At 32.9% G+C, this 14,866-nt stretch overlaps 1 protein-coding gene and 1 pseudogene across 2 annotated transcripts; both read left to right on the top strand.

Moving 5' to 3' along the window:
- Positions 327-4,256, top strand: LOC104744073 (annotated as a pseudogene).
- LOC104742700 (probable LRR receptor-like serine/threonine-protein kinase At1g51860) lies at positions 8,964-13,037 on the top strand. 2 transcript variants are annotated; one of them, XM_010463727.1, is made up of 13 exons: positions 8,964-9,212; positions 9,330-9,870; positions 9,947-10,425; positions 10,507-10,651; positions 10,765-10,836; positions 10,944-11,015; positions 11,093-11,179; positions 11,291-11,442; positions 11,538-11,785; positions 11,871-11,997; positions 12,066-12,131; positions 12,263-12,452; positions 12,538-13,037. In XM_010463727.1, exons 1-13 carry the CDS (start codon positions 9,131-9,133, stop codon positions 12,539-12,541), a joined length of 2,265 nt encoding a protein of 754 aa, XP_010462029.1. In that variant the 5' UTR covers positions 8,964-9,130; the 3' UTR covers positions 12,542-13,037. The 2 variants fall into 2 exon arrangements, with proteins under 2 accessions (XP_010462029.1, XP_019091376.1); XM_019235831.1 differs by lacking the exon at positions 12,538-13,037 and having other exon boundaries at positions 12,263-12,456.

Below are 14,866 nucleotides of genomic sequence, written 5' to 3'. Positions count from 1 at the left end.
AAAAAAAAAAAAAAAAAAAAATACTAGCTAGATTTCATTTTTTTAACTTCCTACCCAATATAATACGATTTGGGCACTCCAACGCCTGAAAACAGAAAGAATGTCGTAGACACGTAACGTTTACTGTAATAACCACCTAAATAAAATAATCTAATACTGAAGAATGAAGACTTAGCACAAAGCTTTACAACCTATTGAGAGCCAAATCAATTGACCAATATAATGTGTATCTCAATATTTGCCAATCAAGAACAATGAAATTAAGATGAATCATAACCTCCTCTAAATCATAGCATTCACTTCCAAACCAAAAAACAAAATTAAACATGAAGTCTATTTATGGGTTTTTGCTCTTCTTGATCACAGCTAATGGCATTTTTGAATCAGTTCAAGCTCAAGATCAGTCAGGTTCTTACTATTTGCTTATTTGATTCCTATTTAGATTAGGGAACCCTTTGGATTTTTCTTTAATAATGTTATTTATGGTGTTGATCACGCATGAACAGAATTTATCAGTTTGGCTTGTGGGTTAGTCCCTAAAAGCACAACTTTTACGGAGCAGACGACAAATATAACGTACAAATCAGATGCAAACTATATCGATAGTGGATTGGTGGGGAGGATCAGGGATGAGTATAAACCGTTGCTTCAGCAACGGGCTTGGACCTTAAGAAGCTTCCCTGACGGTAAAAGAAACTGTTACGACTTCAACCTTACAGCTAAGAGCAAATACCTGATCAGAGGAACCTTCATGTATGGGAATTACGACGGTCTAAATCAAATCCCCAACTTTGATATTCACATTGGTCCTAACAATTAAACTGGATGGAAAAGGAAACGGTACCATCCAGGAGATGATCCATGTCTTACGACAAGACCGTCTTCAAGTTTGTCTTGTTAAGACAGGTAAATCGACACCGTTTATATCGTCGCTGGAACTTCGTCCATTGAACAATAATACTTACGTCACGCAAAGTGGATCGTTGATCGCACTTGGAAGAGCTTTCATTGCACCCACTCCGGTATTCATAAGGTAAAGAAGGATTTTTAATTGTATTTTAGCCTTGCATGTGCGTTTGCTTATATACAGTGGATATCTAATTAGGATGCAAAAGTTGTATCCAAATGCAACATCCACATGGAAAAAGCTACAAACGAACATCTAACGGCTAAATATGGATGCATCTTACGAAGGGGCCTCTCTTGTTTTGTTTTATGGTTTTAACAAATTTGAGTCCTGTGGCTTTTCCTCCTGTGTTTTTAGGTATGATGAGGATTTCCATGATCGAATCTGGATTCGACACTTAGATAACGAAACAATGTCGATAAGCACAGACCTTTTGGTCGATACAGGTAACCTCTATGATGTGCCACAAGCTGTGGCAAAGACTGCCTCTGTACCTGCAAATGCTAGTCAGCCTCTGACCTTTGGTTGGACTCTTGGCAACATCACTTCACAATCATATGTATACATGCATTTTGCTGAAATCCAGACTCTGAAGGATGGTGAGATCAGAGAATTCAACATTACTTATAGTGGTGGCAAGAATGTGTACTCCTATTTTAGGCCTGAAAAACTGGAGATAACAACTTTATTCAGTCAAACAGCTTTGAGTTCTCCGGATGGGAATTTCAGTTTCACTTTCACTATGAACGGTAACTCAATGGTATGGAGATTTATAAAGCCTTAGAGCTTCTAGAACTGGAAACAGATCAAGATGAAGGTAAATTAAGCATGTTCGTAAACCCATTTCTTTTACCATAATTTTCTGTCCTTTTAACTGTCTGGTTTTTGAAATGGTGATTGATCAGTTACTGCTATGATGAACATCAAGGAAACATATGGTTTGAGCAAAAAGATAAGTTGGCAAGGAGATCCATGTGCTCCTCAAATTTATCGGTGGGAAGGTGTAAACTGCAGTTATCCGGACACCGAGGAATCACAGATCATATCCTTGTATGTTCTGTATTCTTCATTCATCTCATGGTTATTTCTATTTCAAGGTTTCAGAGTTTCTAACTTTTATGGATACTTTACTGTTTGAAAACATTACATTATAGGAACTTGGCAGAGAATAAGTTAATCGGTTCCATCACACCTGAAATATCCAAGCTAACACAGTTGATCGAGCTGTAAGTGTCACACCGATAAGGTTAATATTATTCGAAATGCTTTAATTTATTTCTCTGTACAAACTTTTTCTTTCTCCCTCAATGGACAGAGATTTATCAAAAAACGATTTATCAGGAGAGATTCCAGCGTTTTTTGCTGATATGAAGTTGTTGAAACTCATGTGAGCTTTTTCTTATCAACGCCCTTTGCTTTTATTTGTTTGTCTTCTGTTCTGAACGCTTCAAATTTTTCATTTGCAGAAACTTAAGTGGAAATCTAGGTCTCGATAGCACAATTCCAGACTCTCTTCAACAAAGAATAAATAGCAAATCTTTAACACTAATGTAAGATGTTTATATTTCCCTTTAAATTAATCTCATAATTTTTCGAATAACGGAAAATATATTAAACTTCAATTCCTGTCAAGATACTTTGCATGTAATTCTACGATAAATTTCATATCTTCATTTTCTTCCGGTTTCCCATCACTTTCAATGGTTACAGTTTGAGTCAAACTGTAACCCTCAATGGCAAGAGTAAAAAGGTTACAATGGTTGCTATCGTAGCTTCAGTGGCTGGCGTGTTCGCTCTGCTAGTTATATTGGCCGTCTTTCTCGTCCTTAGAAGGAAAAAAGAGAAACATGCTAAGGGTATCAATAACCACCGTGTCTAATCAATACTATAAAAGTCTCTTTATGAAAAGTTTTCTGTATTCATTTTACACATTTGTGCGATTTTACAGCTCCAGGACCAACATCAGTCCCTACCGTTATAGTTAATAATGAGACACCATCATTCAATCCATCAATCGTAACAAAGGAACGCAGGATCACATACCCTGAGGTACTGAAGATGACTAATAACTTCCAGAGAGTTCTTGGTAAAGGAGGCTTTGGAACAGTGTATCATGGCAACTTGGATGATGCTCAAGTAGCTGTCAAAATTCTCTCTCATTCATCAGCTCAAGGTTATAAAGAGTTTAAAGCAGAGGTACTTTATCTATAAATGGATGGGTTGGTCCTATGTTTTTTTTTTTTTTTTTTGCATTAAGTTCTCGATTATGAAATGGTCATTTCGCTATCTTTCTTAGGTGGAGCTTCTTTTAAGAGTTCACCATAGATATTTGGTGGGACTTGTGGGTTACTGTGATGATGGTGATAACTTGGCTCTGATCTATGAATATATGGCTAATGGAGACCTAAGGGAGAATATGTTAGGTAAGACTTTAAGTAAGAGACTTTAATTTAGTAGAATCCAACTCTCAAAAACATTTGATACAGGAAAACGCGGTGGACATGTCCTAACCTGGGGAAATAGGATGCAAATAGCTGTAGAGGCAGCACAAGGTGAACATAGTCTTGACTTGTTTTCTCTTCATTGAACAACAATCTGTGTTTGGTTGTATGATAGAATAATTAATTGTTACAAACCAACAACAATTTTTAACAGGATTGGAGTATCTTCACAATGGATGTAGGCCTCTTATGGTCCATAGAGATGTTAAAAGTACCAATATATTATTGAATGAGCATTCTGGAGCAAAGCTAGCCGACTTTGGGCTCTCTAGATCTTTTCCAATCGATGGCGAATGTCAAGTCTCAACTGTGGTTGCGGGCACACCTGGTTACATTAGACCCTGAGTGAGTGAATCAATCAATTATAATCGCTTATTTTGGTTGTGTAGCTCAAAAGAGTAATCAAGAATGTTAGCATAATACTTCCACACTCTATTAGGTATTATAAAACAAACTGGCTAAGCGAGAAGAGTGACGTATACAGCTTTGGCGTAGTGCTATTAGAGATAGTCACAAACCAACCTGTGATAGATAAAACCCGAGAGAGACCTCATATCAGTGAATGGGTTGGGTTCATGCTCACTAAAGGAGACATCAAGAGCATCGTTGACCCAAAACTGATGGGGGACTATGACACAAATGGTGCATGGAAGATTGTAGAGCTGGCTATGGCATGTGTGAATCCGTCTTCGAAACGGAGACCAACAATGGCACACGTTGTGATGGAGCTAAACGAATGTGTGGCCTTAGAAAATGCAAGGCGGCAAGGTGGTGAGGAAATGTACACAGGACACTCTGTTGACTTTAGTCACACTTCCGCTTCTGAGTTTTCCCCTCGAGCCAGATGATTTGATGATGCAGCGCTTGAGAATATTTTTGATATGATTTCATGGAAAGCTATCCTGTTTCCTGTTCTTTTTCCATTGTGAATTTCCCAATGTATGTGTTAAAGAAACAATGAACATTCTATTCCTTTGTATAAAACTAAGTTTTCTATGAGTGCTTCTTTATAGGTAACTCAACTATCCTTACTTATGAACGGCCTCGAGACATATAAAGGTTTAAACATTCCGCACCTTGACACATACCAAAATGAATGTAAGAGTATTTGTAGCGGGGAGAACTCATTTTAGTCTCTCAAATATATTCTTTTAATAAAATTTTATTTTTATTTTAAAATTAAGTTATAGATAAAATTAAAAACCAATATAATTATACAGTTACATGTGTAAAATAAATTTTAGAGAGGTTTTCAAAATCTCTCATTTGAGAGACTAATTTTTCTCTCTTTCGTACTTTTTTGTAATGATGTTGTGTTCTTGGTGTCTTTTGTCCTTCATTTAATATTCGTTTTGAGTCATTTGTCGCATATTTGTCTGTTTTTTGTGTTTTTTTGGTCTTTTTGTGATTAGGTGTGAAGACGATGTGCTGGATTTGGAGTCTTTTTGTTGGATTTGAGCTGAACGGAGTAAAGAAGCAGGAAGGAACATTTGGACATCTCCAAGTTGAACTGAATCAGAAGTCTGTAGAAAAGTCTGGAGAAGTCTGGTAAAATCTATAGACAAGTCTGCTGAAGTCTAGTGAAGTCTGGTGAAGTCTGTAGACAAGTCTGGAGAAGTTTGCTGAAGTCTGTACACAAGTCTGCTGAAGTCTGAAGAAGTGTGGTGAAGTCTGAAAACAAGTTTGCTGAAGCATGGAGAAGTCTGGTGAAGTTATGTCTACGATCCAGAAACTTATTTATTTTTCTGATTTTTTCCTATTTTCATTTTTATTTTATTTTAATAAGGGGTAGAAATACCTCAAAGACCGAATTAACAGGACACTTCTATTTTCTGAATTTTCTACACCTTGAAACCTTTGTAAGTCATTTCTGGAGATTATGGATTCAGTCATCCTTCTTAACAATTTGGAGAAGATTTCTAAACCATTTTCTTGTTTATTCAGTAATCTATTATGTCTTCTTCGACTCTTTGTATTGTTCAATTCAATATGTGTGAGTAACTCACAGTTGGGTTTTAGGATTCTAATTAGGAGATTAAATGAATTGATATTTTGATTGTTGTTTGGAGTTTTTAATCCTTAGGTTCTTTGATATGCATGTTCTTAATGCAAGAATAGGACTGATCACCTTGTCAAGATTCTAGGTTTTTCTATACATCAAAAATGTTCGATAAATGCCTAAACGAATGTGAATTGACCAATGTATGTCTAGTCTACGAAAGTTGATGCTAGAATGCATTGTGAACTTAATAAACTTGTTTGGTAATGCAAATTTGGCTAGGAGGTTGCAAATGTAAGTTTAGCAAACTAATAGTCAAGTTTAGTTTCTAATACCTTGAAGATGGTTGGTTAGTCTATTATTGTGTTCATATTCTAGAACGGTTCTTATCTATTGAATTCCTTATTTCACTTGCTTACTAATCATTGATCTCTGAAATATCCTATGACCCAATATCCCCTTTATAATAAAACAGAAGTACACAACATTGTTTTGTAGACTATATAATTTTAATAAGTTTGTTACAAATAGGTTATACATTAATGGTAGATTTATTGGTTACAAATAGGTTATACCAAAAAAAATTTAAGAGAATATTCTAAATAATCATATCATCTAACTTACCATATTAATTTCCTTTATTAAATTATTCATCAAATAAAATCTTTTGATATCTAACTTAATATATTAATTTATTAATTATCATTATACTTCACCTCTCATTTTTATATATGAGTCTATTTTGTGAAACAAATAAATTATCATATTATTTATTATAATTAAAAATAGTTTTATTTCTCGATATACCATAAGTTGATTTTTTAGAAACAAATATAAATTGTTCAATCTATAAAATGTTCAAGCTTTAGTAATTATTTAGAAATAATATATATTAAATTAAATTTTTTATTGAGTAACGGGTCAAAATTTGAATATTTAAATTCAAATTTACAAAATTATGTCTTATAATGACATTCAAATCATGATGTAGAATATACATTGTTAAAATAACTTCACATATATAACCTAATACAACATATTAAAATTTTATTTTAAAATAGAAAATATACAAAATTTTGTATAAAATAAAATTTAACCAGTGTTATAGCACATGTACTTATCTAGAATCATTAACAATATAAAATTTACAAAATAAGTGTCTTTTTCAAGCAATCATATTTAGCATATGATTTTATTGCATAATGTTTTATCCAAAAAAACTTTTAAAAACAATCAAATAAATCATATTTAATATAAAAACTACAATATAAATAAAATAAATTTCAACCCATGCTCTAGCACATGTCTTAATCTAGTTTTAATTTTATAAGTTAATCGTTTATTTTCTTTGCATTTTGATATGCTCAAATTAAACCCTAAACCCTAGAGCTACTCTCTCAAATTAAGAGATCACTGTAGTACTTAGGGGTCGAATTTCACAAAAACTCAAGACTAAACAATATATTATAGAGTTTTGTTATTACGCTAAACAAGTTGATTTAAATTAAGAAAAGCAATGCAAAATATGAAATAAAAGCTGTGAAAATTCAAGGGTCAAAAAGCTAGGTCTAGGGTATTTTTAAGGAAATTATGGAATATCAAATTAATAGGATTCAAGCAATCAATAATCAAATCTAGAACTCTAAACTCTTTTGTAAAATAAATAGTTCTCACTGCAAATATTATCTACGTTTAAAACCCGAAAATCCAAATCTCTTTGCAAAATATTCAAGTTTAAAACCAGCTTTAAAAACAAGTTTAGATTTGTTCACAAAATCACTAATCCATATCTCTTTGCAAGAAGTAATTTTGCTCATCAAAGGTTTTATCAGGAAAATTAATTATACTCTCATATCAATTTATTTCCCTAGGTTATTAATTCTAGATGGCCAATCAAGAATTAATATGAAAAACAACTTATGATGAAGATCTAGAATGATAATGAATCCTAAAAAACAGATTTAATAAACCATTAAAAAACCCTATGAAAAAATCCTGAACCTAACAAGCAAACTAGTCAGACATATTCAATGAATAACAAATCATATTTTCTGAATAATAAGCAATAGATATTAAAAAGTAAGAAGAGAGTTTAGAAATTCTTCTCTCTACAAAGGAGTTTAGATCTCTCTCCCAAAAAGCTCTCAATATCTCTCAAACAGTAAAAAGATGCAGAATAAAACTTAGGTTTTAAGACCTAAAAACACTTTTGACCAAAAAAAAAAGACCTAAAAACACTATTTATATGTCCTAAAACATGTTAGAGACTAAACTTGCAATTATGAAAAACTTCGAGTAATTTTGTAAAACTTCTAAAACTTGGCTCTTTTGTCGGCTAAAATGGGGTGTCGACCGACACCAAGGGTGATGACGATCGACACCATCACTCTTGATTGGCTCCAAGTTGATTTTCTCCGGTTAAATGCTCCAAAATGATCCAAATTGTTCTACTTTGCTCATTCTGTGTCAAAATCCTAGAAAACCTGTAAAAACTCAAAATATCCTATAAAACAAATTAAAAGACCCCAAAATACACTTATACCATAGTTAAAAACCGCAAAAATCATGATATATCACATTTTTATTTACAAACCTGAAACCAAACAAACTATATTTCGTTCTCTTTAATTTAGCTATTTACAAGTCTCATAAATCTTTAGTATACCATTGGTTCTTGTGGATTCGACCCCATATATATTATCTCACGGATAAATATATCGGATAATTACTCGAGCAATCATCTAACCTACTTACCTCTATAACTCTATGTTTCTATCATTCGATTTTGTTTGGTTTGTGTGCTCCATTTTCGGTAAATATTCTTTAAAAAGTATTTCTTTCTGGACATATATATTTGTTTAAGAATTTTTATTTAAAAATGAAGTATTGAATTCATCGACTACACAACTAGTGAAGGCTCATTTTTCGGATCCCTACAAATTAGAAGTCAACGTCTAACTAATATCATTGGAGGTTGTACTGATTTGTCCATACATTTAGTTGTACATGTCTTATAATACAACTTACAAGAGACACTACAAAGCCTTATGATCGTTGACTTTTGAGAATGCAGTTTCAAAATACGAATTCATCCATCGATACCATCCAGAACCAAAATGACACAAAGAGACGACGACATATCAACCAATGCCATACAAAAGTAAACGTCATCGAGTGCGTAAAATCATTCTATGGTTGCAGTTTAATGCACGTCTCATATCTGGAAATTACAACGCCTTACTTTGAGTTAACTTAGTCAACGCCTCAACGGTTTGGTGATCTAGTCTCTGAAGGGCATATAAGAGATTTTCCGACCACTACTAACTCTTGTCATTTGTGTATTGATTTTGGCTAAACGAAAACATAAGTAGAAGACTCTCTCCAACTGCAAGTCAGCAAGTGGCTCGTTTTACTTGTTCTCCCTTTGTTATTTTTAAATTTGCAATATTATTTTGTTTGATTTTTCGTATCTTTTTATATATTTGATTTCACATTTCATTTAATCTTAGTAAATATAATTTGAACCTTCCCACGCCTGAGACCTGAAAGAATGTCGTAGGCATGTAAGGGTATTGTTATATACTTATATTCACCTGAATAATCTAATCTTAAAAAAACTTTTAGCATGAATTGAATATTATGTTATCTTCAGCCTTTTTGCCCATTAACAGGAATGAACAATGAATAATAATAGCCTCTGAATCAGACCACCTACCCAAAAATATGAAGTCTCTTCATTGGCTTCTGCTTCTTTTGATCATAGCTTTTACCGTCTTGAGATCAGTCGAAGCTCAAAATCAAGCAGGTTCTTGTGAATATGACGATGTTTATGGATTACTATGAAAAGTGTTTTGCACATAATTAAAACATGAAAAGTGTTTTCTCTTGATGATTTATATTTCTTGGTGTTGATCATGAACAGGATTCATCAGCTTGGATTGTGGGTTGGTTCCTAAGGAAACTACTTATGTGGAGAAGTCCACGAATATTACATACAAATCAGACGCGGATTACATCGACAGTGGATTGGTTGGAAAGATCAATGATGCATACAAGACTCTCTTTCAGCAACAAGTTTGGGCATTGAGAAGCTTCCCTCTAGGTCAAAGAAACTGTTACAACGTCAACCTCACGGCAAGCCGCAAATATTTGATCAGAGGAACCTTTGTCTATGGGAACTACGACGGTCTGAATCAATTGCCAAGCTTTGATCTTCATATCGGTCCTAATAAATGGTCTTCGGTTAAAATACGAGGAGTTACAAATACTTCTATGCATGAGATAATCCATGTCGTGCCACAAAATAGTCTTCAAGTATGTCTTGTTAAAACTGGACCGACGACACCATTCATTTCGTCGCTGGAGTTTCGTCCATTGAACAATGAAACTTATGCCACGCAAAGCGGATCATTGACGTTGTTCGCCAGAGTATACTTTCCATCCACTTCTTCAACTTTCATCAGGTAATCATATTTTTAGGCAACAATAAAATTGTCTACTTGTTGTTCTTTAAGTTAACTAAAAGGACCATCTCTTCAGGTATGATGAGGACATGCATGACCGAGTATGGGATTCATACACAGATAACGAAACCGTCTCGATAAGTACAGACCTACCGGTCGATACAAGTAACATCTACGATGTACCTCAATCCGTGATGAAGACTGCTGCTGTCCCTAAAAATGCTAGTCAACCATGGCACTTATGGTGGGAGCTTGATGACATAACTGCACAGTCATATATATACATGCACTTCGCCGAAGTTCAGAATCTAAAAGCTAGTGACATTAGAGAATTCAACATTACTTACAACGAAGGCATACGTTGGTACAGCTACTTGAGACCTTCCAAACTCAGCATTTCGATATTCTCCAATCCAAAGGCTGTGAGTTCTTCAAATGGGATATTTAATTTCACTTTCGCAATGACTGGTAACTCCACTCTTCCTCCTCTTCTCAACGCCCTCGAGATTTATACAGTTGTAGACCTTTTACAGCTAGAGACAAACAAAGATGAAGGTAAGTACGTGTTCTTATGCCATTCTTGTCTTTTTAAACTTTTATTTAGTTTCTGAGATGAGTTTTGAATGTGATGATCAGTTACTGCTATGATGAACATCAAGGAAACATATGGTTTGAGCAAAAAGATAAGCTGGCAAGGAGATCCATGTGCTCCTCAGATCTATCTGTGGGAAGGTGTAAACTGCAGTTATCCGGACTCCGAGGCATCACGGATCATATCCTTGTATGTTCTGTATTAATTCTTCATCACAAGGTTCTCTGGTTTTGGTGCTTTCACATATTCTAACCATTATGGAAATACTTTTTTTTTTCTTTTTGTGGTTTCACAAACATTAGGAACTTGAATGCGAGCGAGTTGACGGGTTCCATAACATCAGACATATCCAAGCTGACACAGTTGACAGTACTGTAAGCATCCAAATTATAACATCAATAAAACTTAGTATGCTTTATTGCTATAGGAGTATGTACTAAACTCTGCAAAAAAACTTTGCTTTTCTCTGTTTAATGGACAGAGATTTATCAAACAACGATTTATCAGGAGAGATTCCAGCATTTTTTGCTGATATGAAGTTGTTGAAACTCATGTGAGCTTTTTCTTTCACAACACTCTAGCTTTCTGTTTTTGTTCTGCTTAAAAAGAATCAGTCATTTTCATTCACAGAAACTTAAGCGGGAACCCGAGGCTTAATCTCACAGCAGTTCCAGACTCTCTTCAAGAAAGGGTAAACAGTAACTCATTAACACTAATGTAAGATGATCATACACCCTTCAACATTTCTGTTATGTAGTGTGCACACTAAATTTATCTAATCTTCTACTCTCTTTTTGTCCGGTTTCCCATCATTTCTACTGACCACAGTTTGGGTGACAACCAGAATCTGAATACGAAAAAAGAGAGTAAAAAGGTTCCAGTGGTTGCTATCGCAGCTTCCGTGGCCGGCGTGTTCGCTCTTTTAGTTATCTTTGTCATATATTTAGTCATTAAAAGGAAAAATGCAAAAATAACTAAAGGTATATATGAATCACCACCAGCCCATTGATGGATAATGAAAACTTTTCTGGTTTTTTTTCTCTATTCATTTCAAATATTTTGGTGTGTTTTACAGCTCCTGGACCTCCATCAGTCGCTTCTGGTATAGTTAAAAGTGAGACAAGATCATCTAATCCATCAATCATGACAAAGGAACGTAAGATCACGTATCCAGAGGTACTGAAGATGACTAATAACTTTGAGAGAGTTCTTGGTAAAGGAGGCTTTGGAACAGTGTATCATGGAAACTTGGATGATGCTCAAGTAGCTGTGAAAATGCTCTCTCATTCATCAGCTCAAGGTTATAAAGAGTTCAAAGCAGAGGTACTTTAACAAGAAATGGATCGGTTAGTCCAGTTTAATGATCTGTTACCTTAATCATGGATGGTCAATTTGTTATCTTTCTTAGGTTGAACTTCTTTTAAGAGTTCACCATAGGCATTTGGTGGGACTTGTGGGGTACTGTGATGATGGAGATAACTTGGCTTTGATTTACGAATACATGGCAAACGGAGACTTGAGGGAGAATATGTCAGGTAAAACCCCTGTTTTAGAAATCGTGTTTTAGTCCAGTCCATCTAAAAACATTTAAAACTTGGTATAGGAAAACGTGGCGGCAATGTCCTTACATGGGAAAACAGGATGCAAATTGCTGTGGAGGCTGCACAAGGTGAACACAATAATTACTTATTTTCTTACCTTTGTCTGATTCATGACAAGAAAATACTGTTTCTTTATATTATGTTGTTTATGATGTCTCTAAACGCAAAATTGACAAATATAAAAAATCATTTGTAACAGGACTGGAGTATCTACACAATGGATGTAGGCCTCCTATGGTCCATAGAGATGTTAAAACTACAAATATCTTATTGAATGAACGGTGTGGAGCAAAACTAGCCGACTTTGGGCTATCGAGATCTTTTCCAATTGATGGCGAGTGTCATGTCTCGACAGTGGTTGCAGGAACACCTGGTTACCTAGACCCTGAGTGAGTAGAACAATGAAACTCCAAAGTTGTGCTGTTGTGGCCAAATAAGAATATGAATTCTCATATTCCTTTGATCACCTTTCAGGTAGTACAAAACAAATTGGCTAAGCGAGAAGAGTGACGTATACAGCTTCGGTGTAGTGCTATTAGAGATAGTCACAAACCAGCCTGTGATAAATAAAATGCGAGAAAGACCTCACATCAACGAATGGGTTGGGTTCATGCTCACGAAAGGAGACATCAAGAGCATCGTTGACCCGAAAATGATGGGTGACTTTGATACAAACGGTGCGTGGAAGGTTGTGGAGCTGGCTCTGGCTTGTGTGAACCCGTCTTCGAACCGGAGACCAACAATGGCACACGTTGTGATGGAGCTAAACGAGTGTGTGGCATTTGAAAATGCAAGGAGACAAGGTAGTGAAGAAATGTACTCTATGGCTTCTATTGACTATAGTCTCTCTTCTGCTTCAGAGTTTGCCCCTGGAGCCAGATAATTTGTGAATATCTTTGATGTAATTTCATGGAATGCTATCTTGTTTCCTTTAAAAAAAAATTATTTGTGAATTATTTGGGAGAAAAACTAGATTGACCCAAATTAAGAGCTTAATTACTAAACTAACTCATAAAATGTAAGGGTTAGATGTGTTATTTTTTTGCCTAAAATACCTTTTTTTGCTTTATTAGGAAAAAAAATAAAGTCAAATTTACCTTCCCAGAATTTTTTTAAAAAAACCTAAATATTTTCAAAAGTTTGCTAGACTAGTTGTGACAGATTTATTTGTGTATGACAGATTTGTTTTTGCACAACCGATTTATTTTTGTATGACAGATTTTTCGTGACAGACTTATTTTGGACGATAGATTTTTTTAACTACAGTTATAACAGATTTATAATTAATGACAGATTTATTTTTCACGACAAACTTATTTATAAAGACATCACAGATTTTCACAATATATGACAGATTTGTAAAATGTCTGGCAGATTTATTTTCCACAGTTATTTCAGATTTATTTTCTTGATCAAAAGTCTGTCGTAACATGACAGATTTTCCTACAGAAAAATAATTACTAGGTTGACCTCTAGTGATAACAGATTTGTTTTATGTTACGACAAATATTTTTATTTAACTAAAAATCTGTCGTTTGATAACAGATTTATAATATTTTTTAAAAATTGCTAAAATGACCTATGTGAATACCATATGTTATGGCAGGTTTTTTACGCTATGACAGTTTTTTATTTGCTTCCAAAAATCTTGTGTTTGATAACAGATTTATTAGATGTAAAAATGTAAATATAGTGACAACAGATTTTTTTTAAGTTATATTTTTTCAGTCATATTTTTATTAATTATATTTTTTATATATCATATTATGAATCATATTTTTAAACTCATATATTTAAAGCATATTTTATACATTTTAATTTTCCTAAATCATATTTAAAAATTAACATCATATTTTAAAATCATATTTTATATTATATATATTTTCATATATATTATTTTAATACTTTTAATATACATTATTTTTTTAGTTATAATTTCATATATTATATTTTAAATAAAACTTATTTAAACTATATATCTTAAATTTCATATTTTTAAATCATATCTTTATACATCATATTTTTATGAACAATTTTTTGAATATTATTTTTATACATTATATTTTAAATCATACTTTATTTTTAAAAATTATATTAAAACAATAAACATCATATTTTTTAATCATTTTGTTTTTTTCATAATCATATTTTTTAAATCAAAATATTAAATGCTATATTGTATTTTCGTTTTAAAAAAAAAATAACAAATTTTTTAGGTTTTTAGTCTATTTTTTAATCATTTTATATTTTTCATTAATCATATTTTTAAATCAAAATATTAAATGCTAATATTAAATGCTATTGTATTTTCGTTTTAAAAAAAAAATAAAATAAAATAACATATTTTCTGGGGTTTTAGTCTATTTTTTAATCATTTTATATTTTTCATTAATCATATTTTTAAATCAAAATATTAAATGCTATATTGTATTTTCGTTTTTAAAAAAAAGCTAAAAAAAATCTGGGTTTTTAGTCATTTTACCTAAAAATTGTGTCATTCTAGTTATTGGATAAATTGGAGTGTTAATCTAGCAATTAATTGCCAAATTTGTGTCAAACTGGTATATTTTCACATTTATTAAAGTATGTTTTGAAGAAAAAATATTCATAATTTCCTTTTCATAAATAAAACTATATATAGATGTTAAAAAAAAACTATCTATATATATTTGTGATATGAGTGCACTGTGGAAAAAATCAAACGTATTACGAAGGATTTTTGTTTTGTAACTAAAATAAAAAAGATCAAGATATTCTGGTTTTGTTGATCTGTTCTATACTCTGTTTTGATTATTCTGTCCCA

The sequence above is a fragment of the Camelina sativa genome, chromosome 14 (genome assembly GCF_000633955.1).
Source record: "Camelina sativa cultivar DH55 chromosome 14, Cs, whole genome shotgun sequence".
Lineage (NCBI taxonomy): Eukaryota > Viridiplantae > Streptophyta > Magnoliopsida > Brassicales > Brassicaceae > Camelina > Camelina sativa.
The sequence above is the reverse complement of the archived record's forward strand: the minus strand, read 5'-3'. Positions and strand labels throughout refer to the sequence as shown.